Source organism: Equus asinus, chromosome 19, assembly GCF_041296235.1.
Source record: "Equus asinus isolate D_3611 breed Donkey chromosome 19, EquAss-T2T_v2, whole genome shotgun sequence".
Classification (NCBI taxonomy): domain Eukaryota; kingdom Metazoa; phylum Chordata; class Mammalia; order Perissodactyla; family Equidae; genus Equus; species Equus asinus.
In genome coordinates, this window is record NC_091808.1 from 15,541,607 (window position 1) to 15,557,079 (window position 15,473).

The 15,473-nt window shown below is 45.0% G+C and overlaps 1 protein-coding gene across 1 annotated transcript in view; it reads left to right on the forward strand.

Annotated features, from left to right (window-relative positions):
- The first annotated feature begins 732 nt into the window (after positions 1 to 732).
- Positions 733 to 15,473, forward strand: part of AP1S3 (adaptor related protein complex 1 subunit sigma 3) — a 70,782-nt gene continuing 56,041 nt past the window's right edge. The window contains exon 1 of the mRNA XM_044751466.2: positions 733 to 965. Coding sequence (XP_044607401.1) covers positions 771 to 965 — 195 coding nt within the window. The 5' untranslated portion in view covers positions 733 to 770. The remainder of the gene's footprint in view (positions 966 to 15,473) is intronic.

Below are 15,473 nucleotides of genomic sequence, written 5' to 3' on the forward strand. Positions count from 1 at the left end.
ACAGTGTGATCCTTGGAAGGAATTTCACCAATTTTGGCTTCCAGGGACCACCCAGACAAAGGTGCTTAATATTTTTAGGGTCACGGATCTCTTTAGGGATCTGATAAAACCAACCGACTCTCCCCAAAGAACATAAATACGCACTCAAAACTCTGCTTACCATTTGGGGGTTTGGTGACCCTTAAAGCCCCAGGTAAAAACTCTATAGACTTACAAAAATCAAGGAGAGGAGAGAGATTGGAGACCTGAGGCCACAGTCTTAGGAGAGACCTCTTAAAACCGGACCTGCTTGAAGTGATCTGTCTTTGGATTGCATTTACATATATAATCTATCTATATATAAAGGAAATCGGAGGCAAGAAATCGCTTCTAGTTCCGGCTTTGCCAAACGCTCCCTGTCTATGCGGTTTAGGACAAGACAGCCTCCGATACTTGCCGCAAGTGTTTCGGGAAATCTCTGCCAGGTCTGCTGAAAGTTTGTGGAATGAATGAATGACACGTTCGCGCGGCGGCAGCCGGAAAGCAGCTCCCTGGCGCTCCCGGCGCAGGGCTGCCGGCCACCGGCCGCGCGCAGACGAGGCGCAGGTGCAGAGGAGAGCAGGTGCATTCGCACCTGGAGCCGCCAGCGTGGCGTGGAGCGGCGCGGCGCGGGGGGCGGGCCGGGGCGAGGGGGAGGAGTGAGGGACGGGGAGAGAAGAAGAAGGGAGGGGGAAAGAGAAAGAAGAGGAGGAGAGAGGAGAGGGAGGAAGAGGAGGGAGGAAGGAGGAGGAATGGGAGGAGCGGGAGGGGAGGGGCGCGGGGAGGAGTCTGCAAACTTTCGCTTCGAGGGCATTGTGGGAAGCAGCCATGGTCTGAGGCGGGCGCCTCACCTGTCACCCGCGCCGGCTCCTGCGCTCGGCTTTCGCCCTCGTGTCCACTGCTCTCGCCACTCGCCGGGCGGGGGCGGCGACGGCCCGGCCACCATGGTGAGTGCGGGCGCGCGGGGCGGCGGCGCTGACCCGGGGATTGCGAGCTCCCCGGAGGCACCTGCGGCGCCGGGGCCGGGCGCGCCGCCGGGTATGGGAGCGGCCCCGCCCCGCCCCTCGGGGTCCCCCGGCCTGCGCGCATCTGTGGCCCCAGGGCCAGGACGGTGAGGGCGCGCCGGGGCGCCAGGGACGCCAGCTTGGGACTCTAGCGGCCACCGGGCGCCGCTGCTTCATTCATTCGAATGGAGGAGTGAAGAGGCAACTCAACAGAGCGGGCATGCAGGGAAAGCCTCTGAGGAGGGGACATCTGAGCTCTTGGAGGTCCTGGAAGAGCATTGCAGGTGGTGGGAACAGAGAGCGCAAAGGCCAGAGAGAAGAGACCCTTGCTCGTTCCAGGAAAGATAAGGCAGGGGCCTGTTGAGGCAGGTCCTTATAAGCCGAGTCAAGGAGTTTGGTTTTTATTGCAACCAAGTGGGGAAACGCCTGGGAGGGTTTTAGCAAGAGAATTGACCCTATGCCTTCTATATATGTAACAGATCCCTGTTGGTGGAGAGCAGACTGGGGTTCGTGTGCATGAGGAGGGGTGTCAAAATGGAAACAGGGTGACTAGTTGCAGTGCTCCAGGTGAGAGATCCTGGGGACACCCACTTGGCTGGAAGCAGTAGCCTAGGTGCTTCTTGCTCTTCCCTTCTGTCCAGGGGTAGCGTTTTGAGAGTGCAGTGGCCTGAACTGCACCAGTCCCCCTTCCCCAGGTGAGCTCACTTCTCAAGTCCGAGGAGCAACAGAAGTGACCCGCACTCTCTGGGTTTGAGTGCCCATCGCAGGCTGGAGCAGGAGGGTCGTGGGAGTTAAGAAAGTTGATGGGCAAGGAGGGCAGTGAAGTGCTGAGCCCCTGGACATGAAGACCACAGGTGGCGGTTCTAGGAGACGTTAGGCTGCATAGACTAGAGGCGCCGTTTGCTTGTTGAAGGTTCCTTGTAAATACAGCATGCTGCAAAAAGGAGGCTGTAAATAATGGAGCAGCTCTCTTGGCTTGCTCAGGTTTCCCAAGGAACAGGTGATGGTGTGCAGCCAGCCAGCATCATTTGCCTAACAGAGGGTGGAATAAGGCCCTGGAGTTCTGAGGAGTGAAAGACTGCTTCCTTCCTGAGAGCTGCGGCAGGGTCCTTGCTCTAGACAACACCTGCTGTGAAGTTTTATTTTTTCTTGCTGGTGTCACATAATCAGTTCATCAGGAGTGTGGGAAGTTTCCCTAGCCTTTCCACCAGGCTTTGCCCAACGGGAAATATTAATGTTATTGAGCATGTGTGGTAGGCCAAGCAGATGCTGGCACCTTTGCATTCATGATCTCAGTCAATCCTGGCAACAACCAGATGAGGGGAAGAAGTATGCTCTTTGCATTTTCCCTGCTCTGACCTGTTCTAGCAGTATGTCCTTGGACAATTCCTTGACCTCTCTCCGTGCCTGTTTGCTCATTTGTAAAATGGAGATAATGATAGTTCCAAACTCGTAAGGCAGGGGTTCTCAAAGTATGGTCTGGGTACCCTTAGGAGTCCCTAAGACTTCAGAGGTCCGCAAGGCCTGTTTTCACAGTAGCACTGTCATATAATTTGCCCTTTTCACATTCATTCCCACATGACTGTATGTGGAGTTTTCTTTCTTTCTTTCTTTTTTTTTGGCAGGGAGAGATTTGCCCTGAGCTAACATCTGTTGTCAGTCTTTCTCTTTTTTTTTCCCCTCCCCAAAGCCCCAGTGTGTGGTTGTATTTCCTAGTTACAAGTCCTTCTACTTCTTTGTGAGCCGCTGCCACAGCATGGCACCTGATGGATGGGTGGTGTGGTTTTGTGACCAAGAAATGAACCCAGGCTGCCAAAGCCGTGAGTGCCAAACTTTAGCCACTGGGCCATCAAGGCTGGCTCAAGTTTTCTTGAGGCTAACACGACCTGTGATAGTGCAACAAGTTGGATGCAGAAGCAGCTAGGAGAGTCCAGCTGTCTTCCATTGAGCCATACATTAAGGAGATTTGCAAAAAAGTAAAACAATGTCCCTCTTCCCACTAATTTTTTTTTTTTTTTTGCTTTGGGAAATATTGTTACTGTTCATTAAGTTATTTCTGTTCATGTGTAGTAGCTTTCTTATTTTTTAAAATGAATTGGTAAATATCTAAAATTTTTCTCCCTTTAAGTGTGTATTATAGTAAGTATCAATAGATACAATCTATATAAATGAAAGGTCTTTGGGGCTGTCTGGTTGTAAGAGTGTAAGGGAGGCACAGACAGGGCCTGTGAATTAATGTGGTTGAAGGCGGTCAGAGCAGCTTTGCCCACTGTAGCTGCTCAGTGGCTGTGACATCTCATCCATTGTTACTGTCACATGTTAACTTTTACTCTAAGAAACTGGGATGCTCACAGCATCCCATGTGGTATCCACACTCAGGAAGTCATTCTCGGTCCTGTTGTGTCAGTGATCCAGGTTTCTAGTGCAGAGATTTCATACCTTGTGCATCTTGGGCCTGTGTCTGTATCTGGCTCTTACTGTTTGAATCAGATTTGTTCTTCTGCGCCCTGCCTTTGTTTTAGAAATCTCTGCCTTGGAAAACAATGCTAGGGTTATCGTGTTTCAGGGATCCCCAAAGGCTCTGAGCCCAGTGCACTTAAACATCTTACTGGGAAGGATTTACTATTGAATGGTTGACAATGTTGATGGAAAAAGGAGGATTTGTTTTTTATTTGTTCTCTTTTTTTTTTCCCCCTGTAAGAAGATAGCAGTGAGGACTTTCAGGGTGAAGTTTGGAAGGCTTTTGGGACATCTTTAATAAAAATGCAAGTGGGTTTTGCTTTATGCAATCCACATGCTTCTGAAAAGTTAAGGTAACTTTTACAACCACATTGTGAACAAAATAGGGGAATTACCCGCTGAAAGAAACTCACATAGCGACCCCTTTTGAAATATGAGTAATCGTCTTCTTGTGTTGCACATATGCCATTCTCATAATGTGAGATAGGTAGGCTTATGCTAAAAAAAATCAGAGATTTTTTTGGGCGTGATTTTAAATCTTTAGAGAGAGAACAACCTTCCCAAGCTGAACTATGAAGCCATTTCTTTATCAGAATTCCTGCTAGTTTGAAACAGCATGAGTGCATCCTTTTCCTACATCCGTAATTCAAAGTTTCCCATGTTCATCAAAATCTCACTGTATTACGTAGAAATAGGAGAGATGAAGGCATTGCAGAAGGTGCCGGGGAGAACTCTAACTATGAACTTGTCGATCCTGCCATGACCCCCCCTCCCCACCCAGTAGTTCAATTTTATTGGCCGAGGCATAAGTGAATTGTAGTAAGTGTGTGATGATTTTGCAGTTTAAATTCCACTTTGAGGGGGAAGTAGTCTATTATAGTAATTAGCGCCTTCCTCCGCTGAGCTTGGTCTGGGCTGCTGGCCCAGGTTAGTATGATGTGGAGAGGTTAGGGATGAGGGGGGAAAATAACCCTTTGTGGTGTTCAGTTGTCCCCAGAGCCTTCACCCACAACAGGCCCTTCCCACAGGTTTCCCAACAACCCCATCGAGACTTGTATTTACCCCTTGCCAGGATTGTCAACTTCTGAGTTCCCATTTCTGGTTTTTGTGGCAAATGCTGTCAACAGCTTGCCACTCTTATATGGCGTTTTACTGACCACAGCTGGAAGGAGATGGTCAGCAGACTGTGTCTTTGCCACACTGTATTTTCAATGTCTATCCTTTTGGGTCCCATGAATTATTCCATTATGGACAGAAATAATAGATAAAGGTCCCCCCCCCCCCAAACACACAAAGTAAACCCCTTTAGGAGTCCCCAAAGATAAGCATTGCTTGACATCTCCGTGAATCTTTCTTTCGATTTTATTTTGTTGTTCTTGTAGCCAGAGGTTCTCCCAGAGAGCCTTCACTTCTGAGACCGTACTGGGGTTGCTCTGTCCCTTGGGAAGTCTCCCTTCCTGGTATATTTGTTCTTCTCTGATGGAATTCTTTGTTTTCTCTGAAGACTCCTAGCTGTTTACCCAGACGAAACTCTCTTTCCACCATTTGAAGCCCCCAGATCCTGTGCTGGGAAAGAATGTACACAGAAACCAGAGGCGTCCGCATGCCCCTAAAATTCTGCCAGTGGTGTGCTCAGCTGTCTTGCCAGCACCCTGACTAGCTAGAGAAAATGTGCTTATTGCATGGCTGCTAAGAGCAGGATAAATTAAGAATTTTAACAGTGGAAAGGGTGTACTGTAAATTAAGTTAGAAATAGACCATCAGGAGGAAGCTGGCCTTTGACAAATCTCCGACACAGTCCCACATCTGAAAACTGCCCTATAGGCAGAGCTGGGTTCTCTAAATAGTTTCTGAGCATTGCCTGGGGAAAAAGAATACAATCGCTCGTTAGGCTCTTGGTGTGATGGGCTGTGGACCTGAAGTACAGTGAAGAATAAGGGCATTTGGGATTCCAGTTTTGATGTCCTTGTTGGATCTTCTCTAGCAGGACTTCTGGGCTGGTAAGAAATGATGGGTACATGGCGAGGCTCATTGGACACTCAAATGCTACTGAAGCCTTCCTTCCACACTGGCCCTGTTGAGGGGCAGGAACTAAGGCCGGGGTTGCAAAGTGGGGTGCTTGTGCTTTTTGTATACTACAGGGCTCTCTTGTGGAGGGGCAACCTCAGGGGAATAAACACACTCATCCAGATCATGTTATTTTTTATCTATTTATTTTTTTGCGAGGAAGATTCGCCCTGAGCTAACATCCATTGCCAATCTTCCTCTTTTTTTTGCTTGAGGAAGACTAGCCCTGAGCTAGCATCTGTGCCAATCTTCCTCTACTCTGTATGTGGGATGCCACCACAGCATGGCTGATGAGTGGAGTAGGTCCACACCCGGGATCCGAACCTGAGAACCTCAGGCCGCTGAAGCAGAGCGCACAGAACTTTAACCACTTGGCCATGGGGCCAGTGGTTAGATTAATTTTAGATTAAATTTTTTTTGCATTAAAACATGAAATATATTTGGGTCCAAGATGCAAAATTCACTTAAGACTTAAAGATAAAAACCTGACAAATAGCTTGTTTATGGCTTGTTGCTGAAGGCTAACCCTCTAGGTCTCACAAGACTATCTGCCTTTTTTGCTCTTACCATTATTTGCGTAGAAAAATTTGAGACAGTGTTCTCAGGCAGGGATCAGAAAACTTTTTCTGTAAAGGGCTGGGTTGTAAGTATTTTAGGCTTTGTGGACCCTATGGTCTCTGTCACTGTTACTTTACTATTCTGTTATAGAGTGAAAGCAGCCATGGACAAGATGCAAATGGGTGTGGCTGTGTTTCAATAAAACTTTATTTACAAAAACAGATGGAGGGCCGGAACTGACCTATAGTCTGTAGTTTGTTGACCCATGTTCTAAGGTGGCTTCCATTAATTTACTCCTATGTATTTTTGACAAATAAATCAGACGCCTGCCCTATGACAGGCAGTGTTCCAGGCAAGACTGGCTGCATAATTTGTGGCTTCCAATGCGAAATGAAAATGTAGGATCCTTTGTTCAGAATGTGTTGAGACTTTCAAGATGATGACAGCAGAGCATTAAACCAGATGTGGTTGCCTTCTGAACCCGGGACTCTGGCGTCCACAGAAACCAGCCCTGGGTCTAGGCCCCAGAGATTGTGTCAAACAAGCCAGGAGCTCCCTGCTCTCCTGGAACCCATGTTCCTGGTGGGAAGATCTCTAAACTTTCCAAATATTTCTTATTAAGCACAAAGAAGAATATTATACTATTACCCTTGGTAAGTCATCATCTCATTTTTACTTCAGGGAAGTTGCACACGTCTCTGTGGTGGGCGGTGGTGTGGGGACCCAGCTGGAGCATGTGGAGCAGGCGGCAGTGCTGGCCTTGGTGGCTTCTTGAGGCCCTGCCACCCCCAGCCCTTCTTGGCCTGAGGAGGTGAGGCCATTCCTCCAGCTGGCTCAGCCTGCACTTGGTCACTTCCTGAACCAGTTGTGACTGGACAGAGTTCAGGAGCCGTTTCCATCTCCCAGCTTTTGGCTTCAGATTAGCACTTTTGCTGTGGGCATTGCCTTTGTCCAGGTCCCCGTGGAGCCCTGGGCGCAGGACGCCTCCCAGGTCTGCCCTGTTCATCCAGGTGTGGTATAATTTGTCAGCTTAGATCCTGTCCCTTATTTCCCCCTTGGGGTAAAATAAGGAGACAGATATGCCTACATATAAACTGATAACTTCTAGAAGGATATGCAAGAGGCAACAGTTATTTCTGGGAAGGGCTCTAAGCATCGAGTGTGCTAAAAAAATTCACCTTTTATTGTATGTTCTATTAGACACTTCGATTTTTTCTATTTGAAGGTAATATCTATTGAATATAAAAAAACAAAACTCTGTTTTGTTTTTCCCTCTGTTTTGTAACTTGTTAAGCTTGGGTGTGTCTGAAATTGGGATGGAAACAGAGGAAGTTCCCTTCAAATACACACATGTACACACACACACACTGTCTCTCTAACTTGGGCTCTTGGCCAGACTCCCAGGACTTCTGCTTATACTGTGCTTTCATGTGAGAATGGAGAATAGCCTGGGGGAAAAAATGAGATCTATCTTTCTCACTTCAGTGACTCTGAAAACTTTTGGTAACGAGGTAAAATAATATTTCTAGTCGCCTCCTAGGACTGAACCGTTCAAGTCCGGAGGTGTTTGTCAGATCTTCTGGGGTTGACCTCTCTGCATTCAGTGAGCAGTTGAACATTCCAGCAAGATTAAGAAGTCACGTTCCTGAGAAAGTCAGGAAGGACCCGTCAAATCTGGTATCAGATTCAGACTGTCGCTGACTTGTTCTGCCCCCAGTTTCAGTGTCTGCTGCACACACTCAGTTTCGCTCACCTTCTTTGCAAAAACAATCCGGGCAGAAACTTTTCTTTATGGAGGTGAAGCTGTAAGAGCCTTGAAAAAAATTAATATTTCCCTTAAGAGACGTGTCAGAGTTTCATTGGGTGACAGAATGTGCTGTGGGAAGAGACAACTCTCTTGTGTCAATGTTTACACGCTCCCCATGGAAGTGACACACAGAGGGTTTTCACAGCTTTTCATGAAGGCTTTAGGTCTTCACTTCTGAAGGCAGGTGTCAGGTATCATGTGATGTGGTGGGGAAGAGAATGCGGCGAGGTAGGCAACCCCCAGGCCCCTGTGTGTCAGCCCCCTCATCTTGACACATTGCTCATCCCTCTCGTTACTGGGCCCACTTCCTATGTTTACCTGAAGATTGAACAAGATAATCCAGTTCAAGCCCTTAGCACGGGGCCTGGTACCCAGAACACATTCCTTAAATGTTAGGCTATTTTTAAGAGAAATAGGAAAAAGCTAATGGAAAACAAAAAAATGGTTCATAAGGTTTTTTTTTAACCTCAGAAATTTATTTGAACAGCTGAAATAAAATATCATAGACTGCAAATATTGGGGAGATGGGAGGAGGTAAGTATTATTGGAACATCACATTTTTTTTCAAATGTGATTCAAAACTGTATGTATAGAACTTTAAAAAAAAAATTCTTAAACAAGTACTGCTTGTCTTCAGTTTCTTTACTAAGAAGTCAGGTCCTCAATTCTAAGTACATTGTATTTGAGTCCCGTTTTTCATAGTCCCTTTGGCCTCGTGATTTCAATGCCTTAAGAATTCAGATAATCTAGTCTGCCATCTGTGCAAAAAATAAGGAGGAAAGGGGAGATTTGACTCTATAGCAAGGCAGCTGTGTGTTTCAGATTGACCCTGAACTTGGAAAGAGATGATGGATATGCCATCTCCCACCTCTTAACAAATTTTGATGGCCACTATAGGCCTGGTTGTCAAGGTATAAAGGCCCTGGGGACAGATTTTTTTTTTTTTTAAAGATTTTATTTTTTCCTTTTTCTCCCCAAAGCCCCCCGGTACATAGTTGTATATTCTTTGTTGTGGGTCCTTCTAGTTGTGGCATGTGGGACGCTGCCTCAGCGTGGTTTGATGAGCAGTGTCATGTCCGCACCCAGGATTTGAACCAACGAAACACTGGGCCGCCTGCTGCGGAGCGCACGAACTTAACCGCTCGGCCACCGGGCCAGCCCCTGGGGACAGATTTTTAATGAGGGCTGAGAAGGCTGCAGCAGGAAGGAAATGAAAGTTCTTAATAAACATTTAAGTGGTCATCGCCATGCGGGGTGCTGAGTTTAGCACGTTAAGCACAGCCTCTTGAACAAAGTGCTTCCCGATCACAAAGAAATTCACATTAAGAAAGATCAAACAAGTGTCACTATGAAAAATGAATAGGGTCCCAAGTTATTAATGTTTCATTCAACTTCACAGTCATATTGAAAATTGCCTGGAACTTCTGCCCCCTAGTTTCAGTATCTTTTTTCTCCTTGAATGATTTGAAAAAGAGCCGAAGGCCAGTCTGCATCTCAAAAGACTCCAGGAGGAAATCTAATTAGAGACATATTTACTATAAGACAAAATAAACAACTAACAGTTGTCATTGATAGATTCTCAGTTGGTTACTGTGTCCAGAGGGAATGGTAAATGGAGAAATAGTACATGAATCAGTTTTCAGGGTTTCCTTTTTTTTTTTTAATCACTTGTTAATCGTTGTATTCTTAACTGTGGAGGTTATTAGAAAAGAAAAACCTATAAGTATAAGATCTGTTTCTTGATTACCAGAAACTTGTGTTGTTGGGAAGAAATTTCTCACATGCATGGCAAATCTAGATGAGTGCGGGAGTGGATAATTAAACTTTGAAGTGTGTTGTTCAGATTATCTAATTGCTGCAGGAATGCTGGTGAGGGGCTCATGGGAGGGGCTCATGCGAGACACAGGCCTTGGGCTGAGCCCGGAAGGGTGGGGCGACCCTGCCTTCAGCTTTTCAGACGAGAGAGAGCGTGCATGTGTATGACTGGATGTGTATGTGAGTCACAGCGGGTTAATGAATGGGCTGTAAAGAAAGGTTGCATGAAGAAAATGTAAATCCTGGAGGAGAGCCTGGTGAAGGTCCCCCACCAGGTGGTTTCTTCCCGACTCTCCCATCTCCACCCCTCTCCCCTTCTCTAACTCTGTCCTCGAGTCAACCCCACTGAGAAATGATTTGTCCAGTATTATCAGGGAGTGACATTTCTCACAAGTGGATTTTCCAGATAACTAATCTGGACAAACTATTTTTTTTTGAGGAAGATTAGCCCTGAGCTAACATCTGCTGCCAATCCTCCTCTTTTTGCTGAGGAAGAATGGCCCTGAGCTAACATCTGTGCCCATCTTCCTCTACTTTATACGTGGGATGCCTACCACAGCATGGCTTTTTGCCGAGTGGTGCCATGTTCACACTGGGGATCCGAACCGGCAAATCCCGGGCCACCGAGAAATGGAACGTGTGCACTTAACCGCTGCGCCACCGGGCTGGCCCCATTTTTAAAAAAATTTTAAAGTTAAAAAAATATATTAGTACCCTCTGTAAGTGTTTGGGGAAATGGGTCAAAAAGAGCTTGAGGCCTGTCCAGAGTCAGGAGGAGCCTCCCTTCACTCAACCGTGTGGTTCTGGAGATGAGTTGCCTTCTTGGCGGCCAAGGTTCAAGGTTACTGAAGTTGCAGGCGCACTGAGGGATGGGAGTGTGTGTGTATATTTTGTCTCCTTCCTTACATGTTTCTAAAAAACCCTCTGCTAGCCCTCACCTCTCCCCTGCATGTGTGCCCCCAGGCTCTCTTCCTCCTCCACTTCAGTGTATATTTTGAGAAGGGAAGCTTATTTTAATACCAGCCTAAGACGGCCATCACTAGAAAGACAGCAGAAAAGCATAATGCTTAGGATCACCGGCCTGTGAGATAAGGGGAATTCAGGTTCTTTACTCGACTATGCCAATAGCTGTGACCTTCACCGGGTCACCTGACTTCCCCAAGCCTGTCCTCAGCTGTCACATGAGTTGAGCTGGGGCCTGAGATACAATCTTAAAAATGCTGTCTGGCTCTCACAGTCTGTTTTCAGCTATAAGAAAATCATATGCCTCCCTAAACCTAATATACATTTTTTTTCCGAATGTGTCAGAATCACAAGGAGGGCTGACCTGATGCTAAATTGTTGATCTGTATGTCCTTAGTTGCTGTTGATCAGGAGCTGGGCCCCTCCTAAGTGCAGCTTGCAGGTGGGGTTTTCATGTCTGGGGCTGGCGTGAAGACGTGACGGCCACACCAGCGGGGAGCGCACTGTATCTTGTGGTGGCATTGCTCACGCATCTGTTCGTGTGTCTGTCTAGGCACTGTAGTAAGTACAGTCTTGGCTTCCATGAGGTCAAGATAAAAGAGGCACAGCATTATTACTTTGCTGTAGATACCCATTTACTGAATACCTACTGAGGTCTATACCCGGAACTGGAGATTTTTAAGAGATTTGTAAAGGAAACAGAAGTGATTATGCATCTGATCCCACAGAGAGGGAAAACATAAATAGAGCAGCTTGCATGCTACCCTCAACTGTAAGTTTCTTTCAAGAATGTCGAAATTGAAGATGTGGTCAGGAGGGGTTCGGGTACGTGGGAAGTGGGAATTTTGAGAGAGGTTCTGAAAGGATGTTGTAGATTTGGTTTGCTGGGGAGCATGTTTCAGACACAGGGGAGGAAGAGGAGCTGGGTGGTGAGGTGGGTCCCAGCAAACGGTGTTTCCGGGCCTGCAGGCAGATTGACATGGCTGCATGTGGGAATGAGTTTGGAAAACACACACACACCCAACATCCCCAGAAATCTAGTTTTTAAGAAAAACTGGTCGTTTGATGGAGGATGTTGAGTGACAGAGGAGATGTTGTCCCTGGCATTTGTCGGGAGGACAGTCCACGAAGGTCTGGCTTTTCTGTTTCCTTTTCAGAATCATCATTTCTTAGATATGAATATGAGCAATGTGACAGGCATTGCTTGGGACAAAGACATAAATCTCTTGTTCTTTCTAGTTTTTTCGGATGATAAGAGTAGTATGTACACATACAGATGTGACTGACTTGAAGTTTGAAATTGAAGCAAAGTTTTATGTTCATTTTCTTTTATATTAGACAAGACAACAACCCACACCCATATCTCAGAAAATCTTGACCCTATCTTTGCCTATGGTCATTTTTTTTATATCCTCTTTATTGAAATGAGCCTACTGATCATGAGCTTGGAGGTTAAGGCAATGTCAAATTGCTGTAAAATTTTCTCTTTTTTTGGACATATAATTGACATAACATCACATTAGTTTCAGGTGTACAACATAATGATTCAATAAATGTATATATTGTGAAGTGATCACCACAATAAGTCCAGTTAACATCCATAGTCATTTTTTAAGAAAATTCAGGCAATAAGTATTTATTTATTGAGCAGCTGTATGTCATTTCCTGTTAAAATTCAAACCATTAAACTTATTTAAGAATAAAACATTTTAAGACGTAGTGGACCAAATGCGAAAACTTCAAATCCGGCTCCCTGTGTAAAGCATTTGGAAAAAGGCTTTTATCCTGTGTCAATTGCAAGATGAGTGACTTTTGGTCTGAGAAAAAACTGTTTTAAAGGGACTTTCTTTGAAGTAATAGGCTTGCCTGATTAACTAATGTTTATCCATCTTTTTTAGTAAAATCAATACCAAAAGTGCCTTTTAAGTCATGATAGAAACTAATTTTTGGAGCAACTAGCTTAGCAAACATTATGCCGATAAAATTTGCATTGGTGCAATCTCTGCTCCACATAAGTCAGTTTCAGGGTCAAAACAATGATATTTTAAAGACCCCATAAATCTTTCTAATTAGAGTTACATTAAGACTTTTTAAGAAAACCAACTTTGAAATCTCATCTTCCCGAGCTCCTTTTTATAACTAGTGAATATAATGATTTTATCAGTAAGAGTTCAAAGAACAGAATATTTAAGATAACTCACTTTGCAATAATCATTATATTTTTAGCAAATATTTTCAATGTGAATGCTTCTATAATATACTTCCAATTTAGAATTATATTCTGTACTAGAGTCTTAGCTATGGCAGGTAGAAATTTTGAACTTTGAGCAAAAGTGACCTTTTTAAAAAGGGCACAAAGTTATTTTTTGTTAAGTGTGAAATAAGATAATCACAAACAGAATAGGACTTCCTTTTCTTTGCAAAACTTCTTTTTTCTTCCCGTATTGAGATGTAATGGACCAAAGCATCTTGGGGTGGCATTTTTTTTTTGTAACATCCTTGAAAGATTTATAATTAAATATCAGTTTTACTGCCAAGTGCCATAATTCTTTATTGGTACCAATGACTTCGTAGTTTATTCTGTAGCTACACATTGCTAAAATTAGGTGAGATTTCTCAATTTTAAAATAACTGTTTAAAATGTTGGGCAAGGGAAAGAAGTGAGAAAATAGAGTGTGCTTTCTTATATTGCCTGTTTCTCTGCTCAGTGATGTAAAGAATGGTTATTTCCAGCTAAAGTGACCCAAAAATATCTGTTGCATTCTCCCTTAAAAAAACTTCATGCTATTTGACAGGTCCAATGAAAAAAGAAACAGATGTTCAAATTTGAAGATGTTAAGTCCATCTTCAGCCCTGTCTGCGCGTGGCTGATTGCTATGACCTCGAAACAGCCAGGCCAGTGCTGGGTGTGGTGTGGTGCTCTCTGTGCTTCCTCCGTGCAGGGAGCTGGAGGTCACCAGGTAGACAGCAGATGCCCTCGAGCCAATGCGTCTTTATTTCACTGCCTACCCTTAATCACCTTGCATTATAAGAGTTGAATGGCTGAGTGGTTGAGTTCCCATGCTTCGCTTCGGTGGCCCAGGGTTTTGCCGGTTTGGATCCTGGGCGCAGACAGGGCACTGCTCATCAGGCCATGCTGAGGCGGCATCCCACATGCCACAACTAGAAGGAACCACAACTAAAGTGTACGGTTGTGTACTGGGGGGATTTGGGAAGAATAAGCAGGAAAAAAAAAAAAGAAGATTGGCAACAGTTGTTAGCTGAGGTGCCAATCTTTAAAAAAGAAAAAAAAAAAAAGAGTTGAAAAAGACCTGGAAAGGAATCATATGATGAGATTTGAACAGGAGGCCAAGTTCACTATCAAGTAATTTGCCCTGGAGTTACATTAATGACAATTAAAATAGTCTTAAACTCTTCCCCCATGACTGAACAGTTCAATCATGTCATCTTCAAAGTAGCTGGTTCTTCTCCAAGTTTTCTGGGATAAGAACCCCTTTGAAAATCTGCTAAAATTTCTGGCCCTTTTCCCCAGAGCAATGCTCATAAATCCAGAATTTTGCGTATACTTTCAGGAAGTCTGCTGACACCCCTTTTCCTTACAGATTATCCTTCGACCTTGGGCATTTCTTCTAGAGCTAGCTATGGAATCCTACCTGAATTCAGTGCCTAGTCCCGCGATCTGTAGCTTGAAGACTCTGGGAAAGTCTTTTAAGTGTCAACAACTTAATTTGTTTTTTTTATCTTCAGTGTTGGTACATTGCCTATAAATGTGGATTAAACAATATGATGTATGTAAATGTGCCCAGCACTGTGCCTGCCATGCAGTGGGTCATTTTTGTTGATGAATATAGTCACCGGGTGGAATACTGTGTTCATATTAGTTTGTCAGCAGATCCCAGTCTTCCTGGAGGAAAGGCTCCCTGAGAAGTTACATGATGATCAGAAGGTTCCTGGGAGAGCTTAGGGTCAGAGTAGCAAGAGTTAGTGGCCAATGTTAATATGTCTAGAGTCATCTAAGTTATAGCTGTTGCATCTATCTTCACTCCAGGTAAACAAGTCAACAGCAGATTCTCAGAGAGGCCAGACAGGGAACCTTTTCTCCTGGAGATGTGTTCACGTGTTCTTCTGAATTGTCTTCTTTTACATGGACTCTAAGCAGCCCACGGATGTTAACACAGCTTTCTTCAGATAGGCTGCTGTAGAGTAGATCCTGGAGCCACTTTCTGATTGTCATTCTAGGCATGTTGTACTGTGACCACACCATGGTTGTGTTGATTGAACTGTGTCTTCTACAGAGGGCTAATCGCGTTGCCTATGGGCTATTTTATTTTACTTGCAAAGTTGGGGGGATGACCTGTAGACTTATTTATTTATTTTTTTGGTGAGGAGGATTGGCCCTGAGCTAACATCTGTGCCAATCTTCCTCTATTTTGTACGTGAGACACTGCCACAGTGTGGTTTGATGAGTGGTGTGTAGGTCCATGCCCAGGATCCGAACCCGCAAACCCCGGGCCACTTATGTGGAGCACATGAACTTAACCTCTATGCCACCAAGCCAGCCCCTACTGGTAGATTTTTATGAACAGTTTGCAGTATTGTTGACTTTAGTGTTGTGTGTCTAGGTAACACAGACTCAGAAGCCTTGTATTGTGTAACCAGCAGTTCCAAATACACTGTGCATTTATGAAAACTGCCTTTGATTGGTGGGAAGGGCTGATGCATGGGAGGTGCGAAGAGCTCAGGCTTTGGCATCAGACAGATCTGTGTTGGAATCCCTCTCT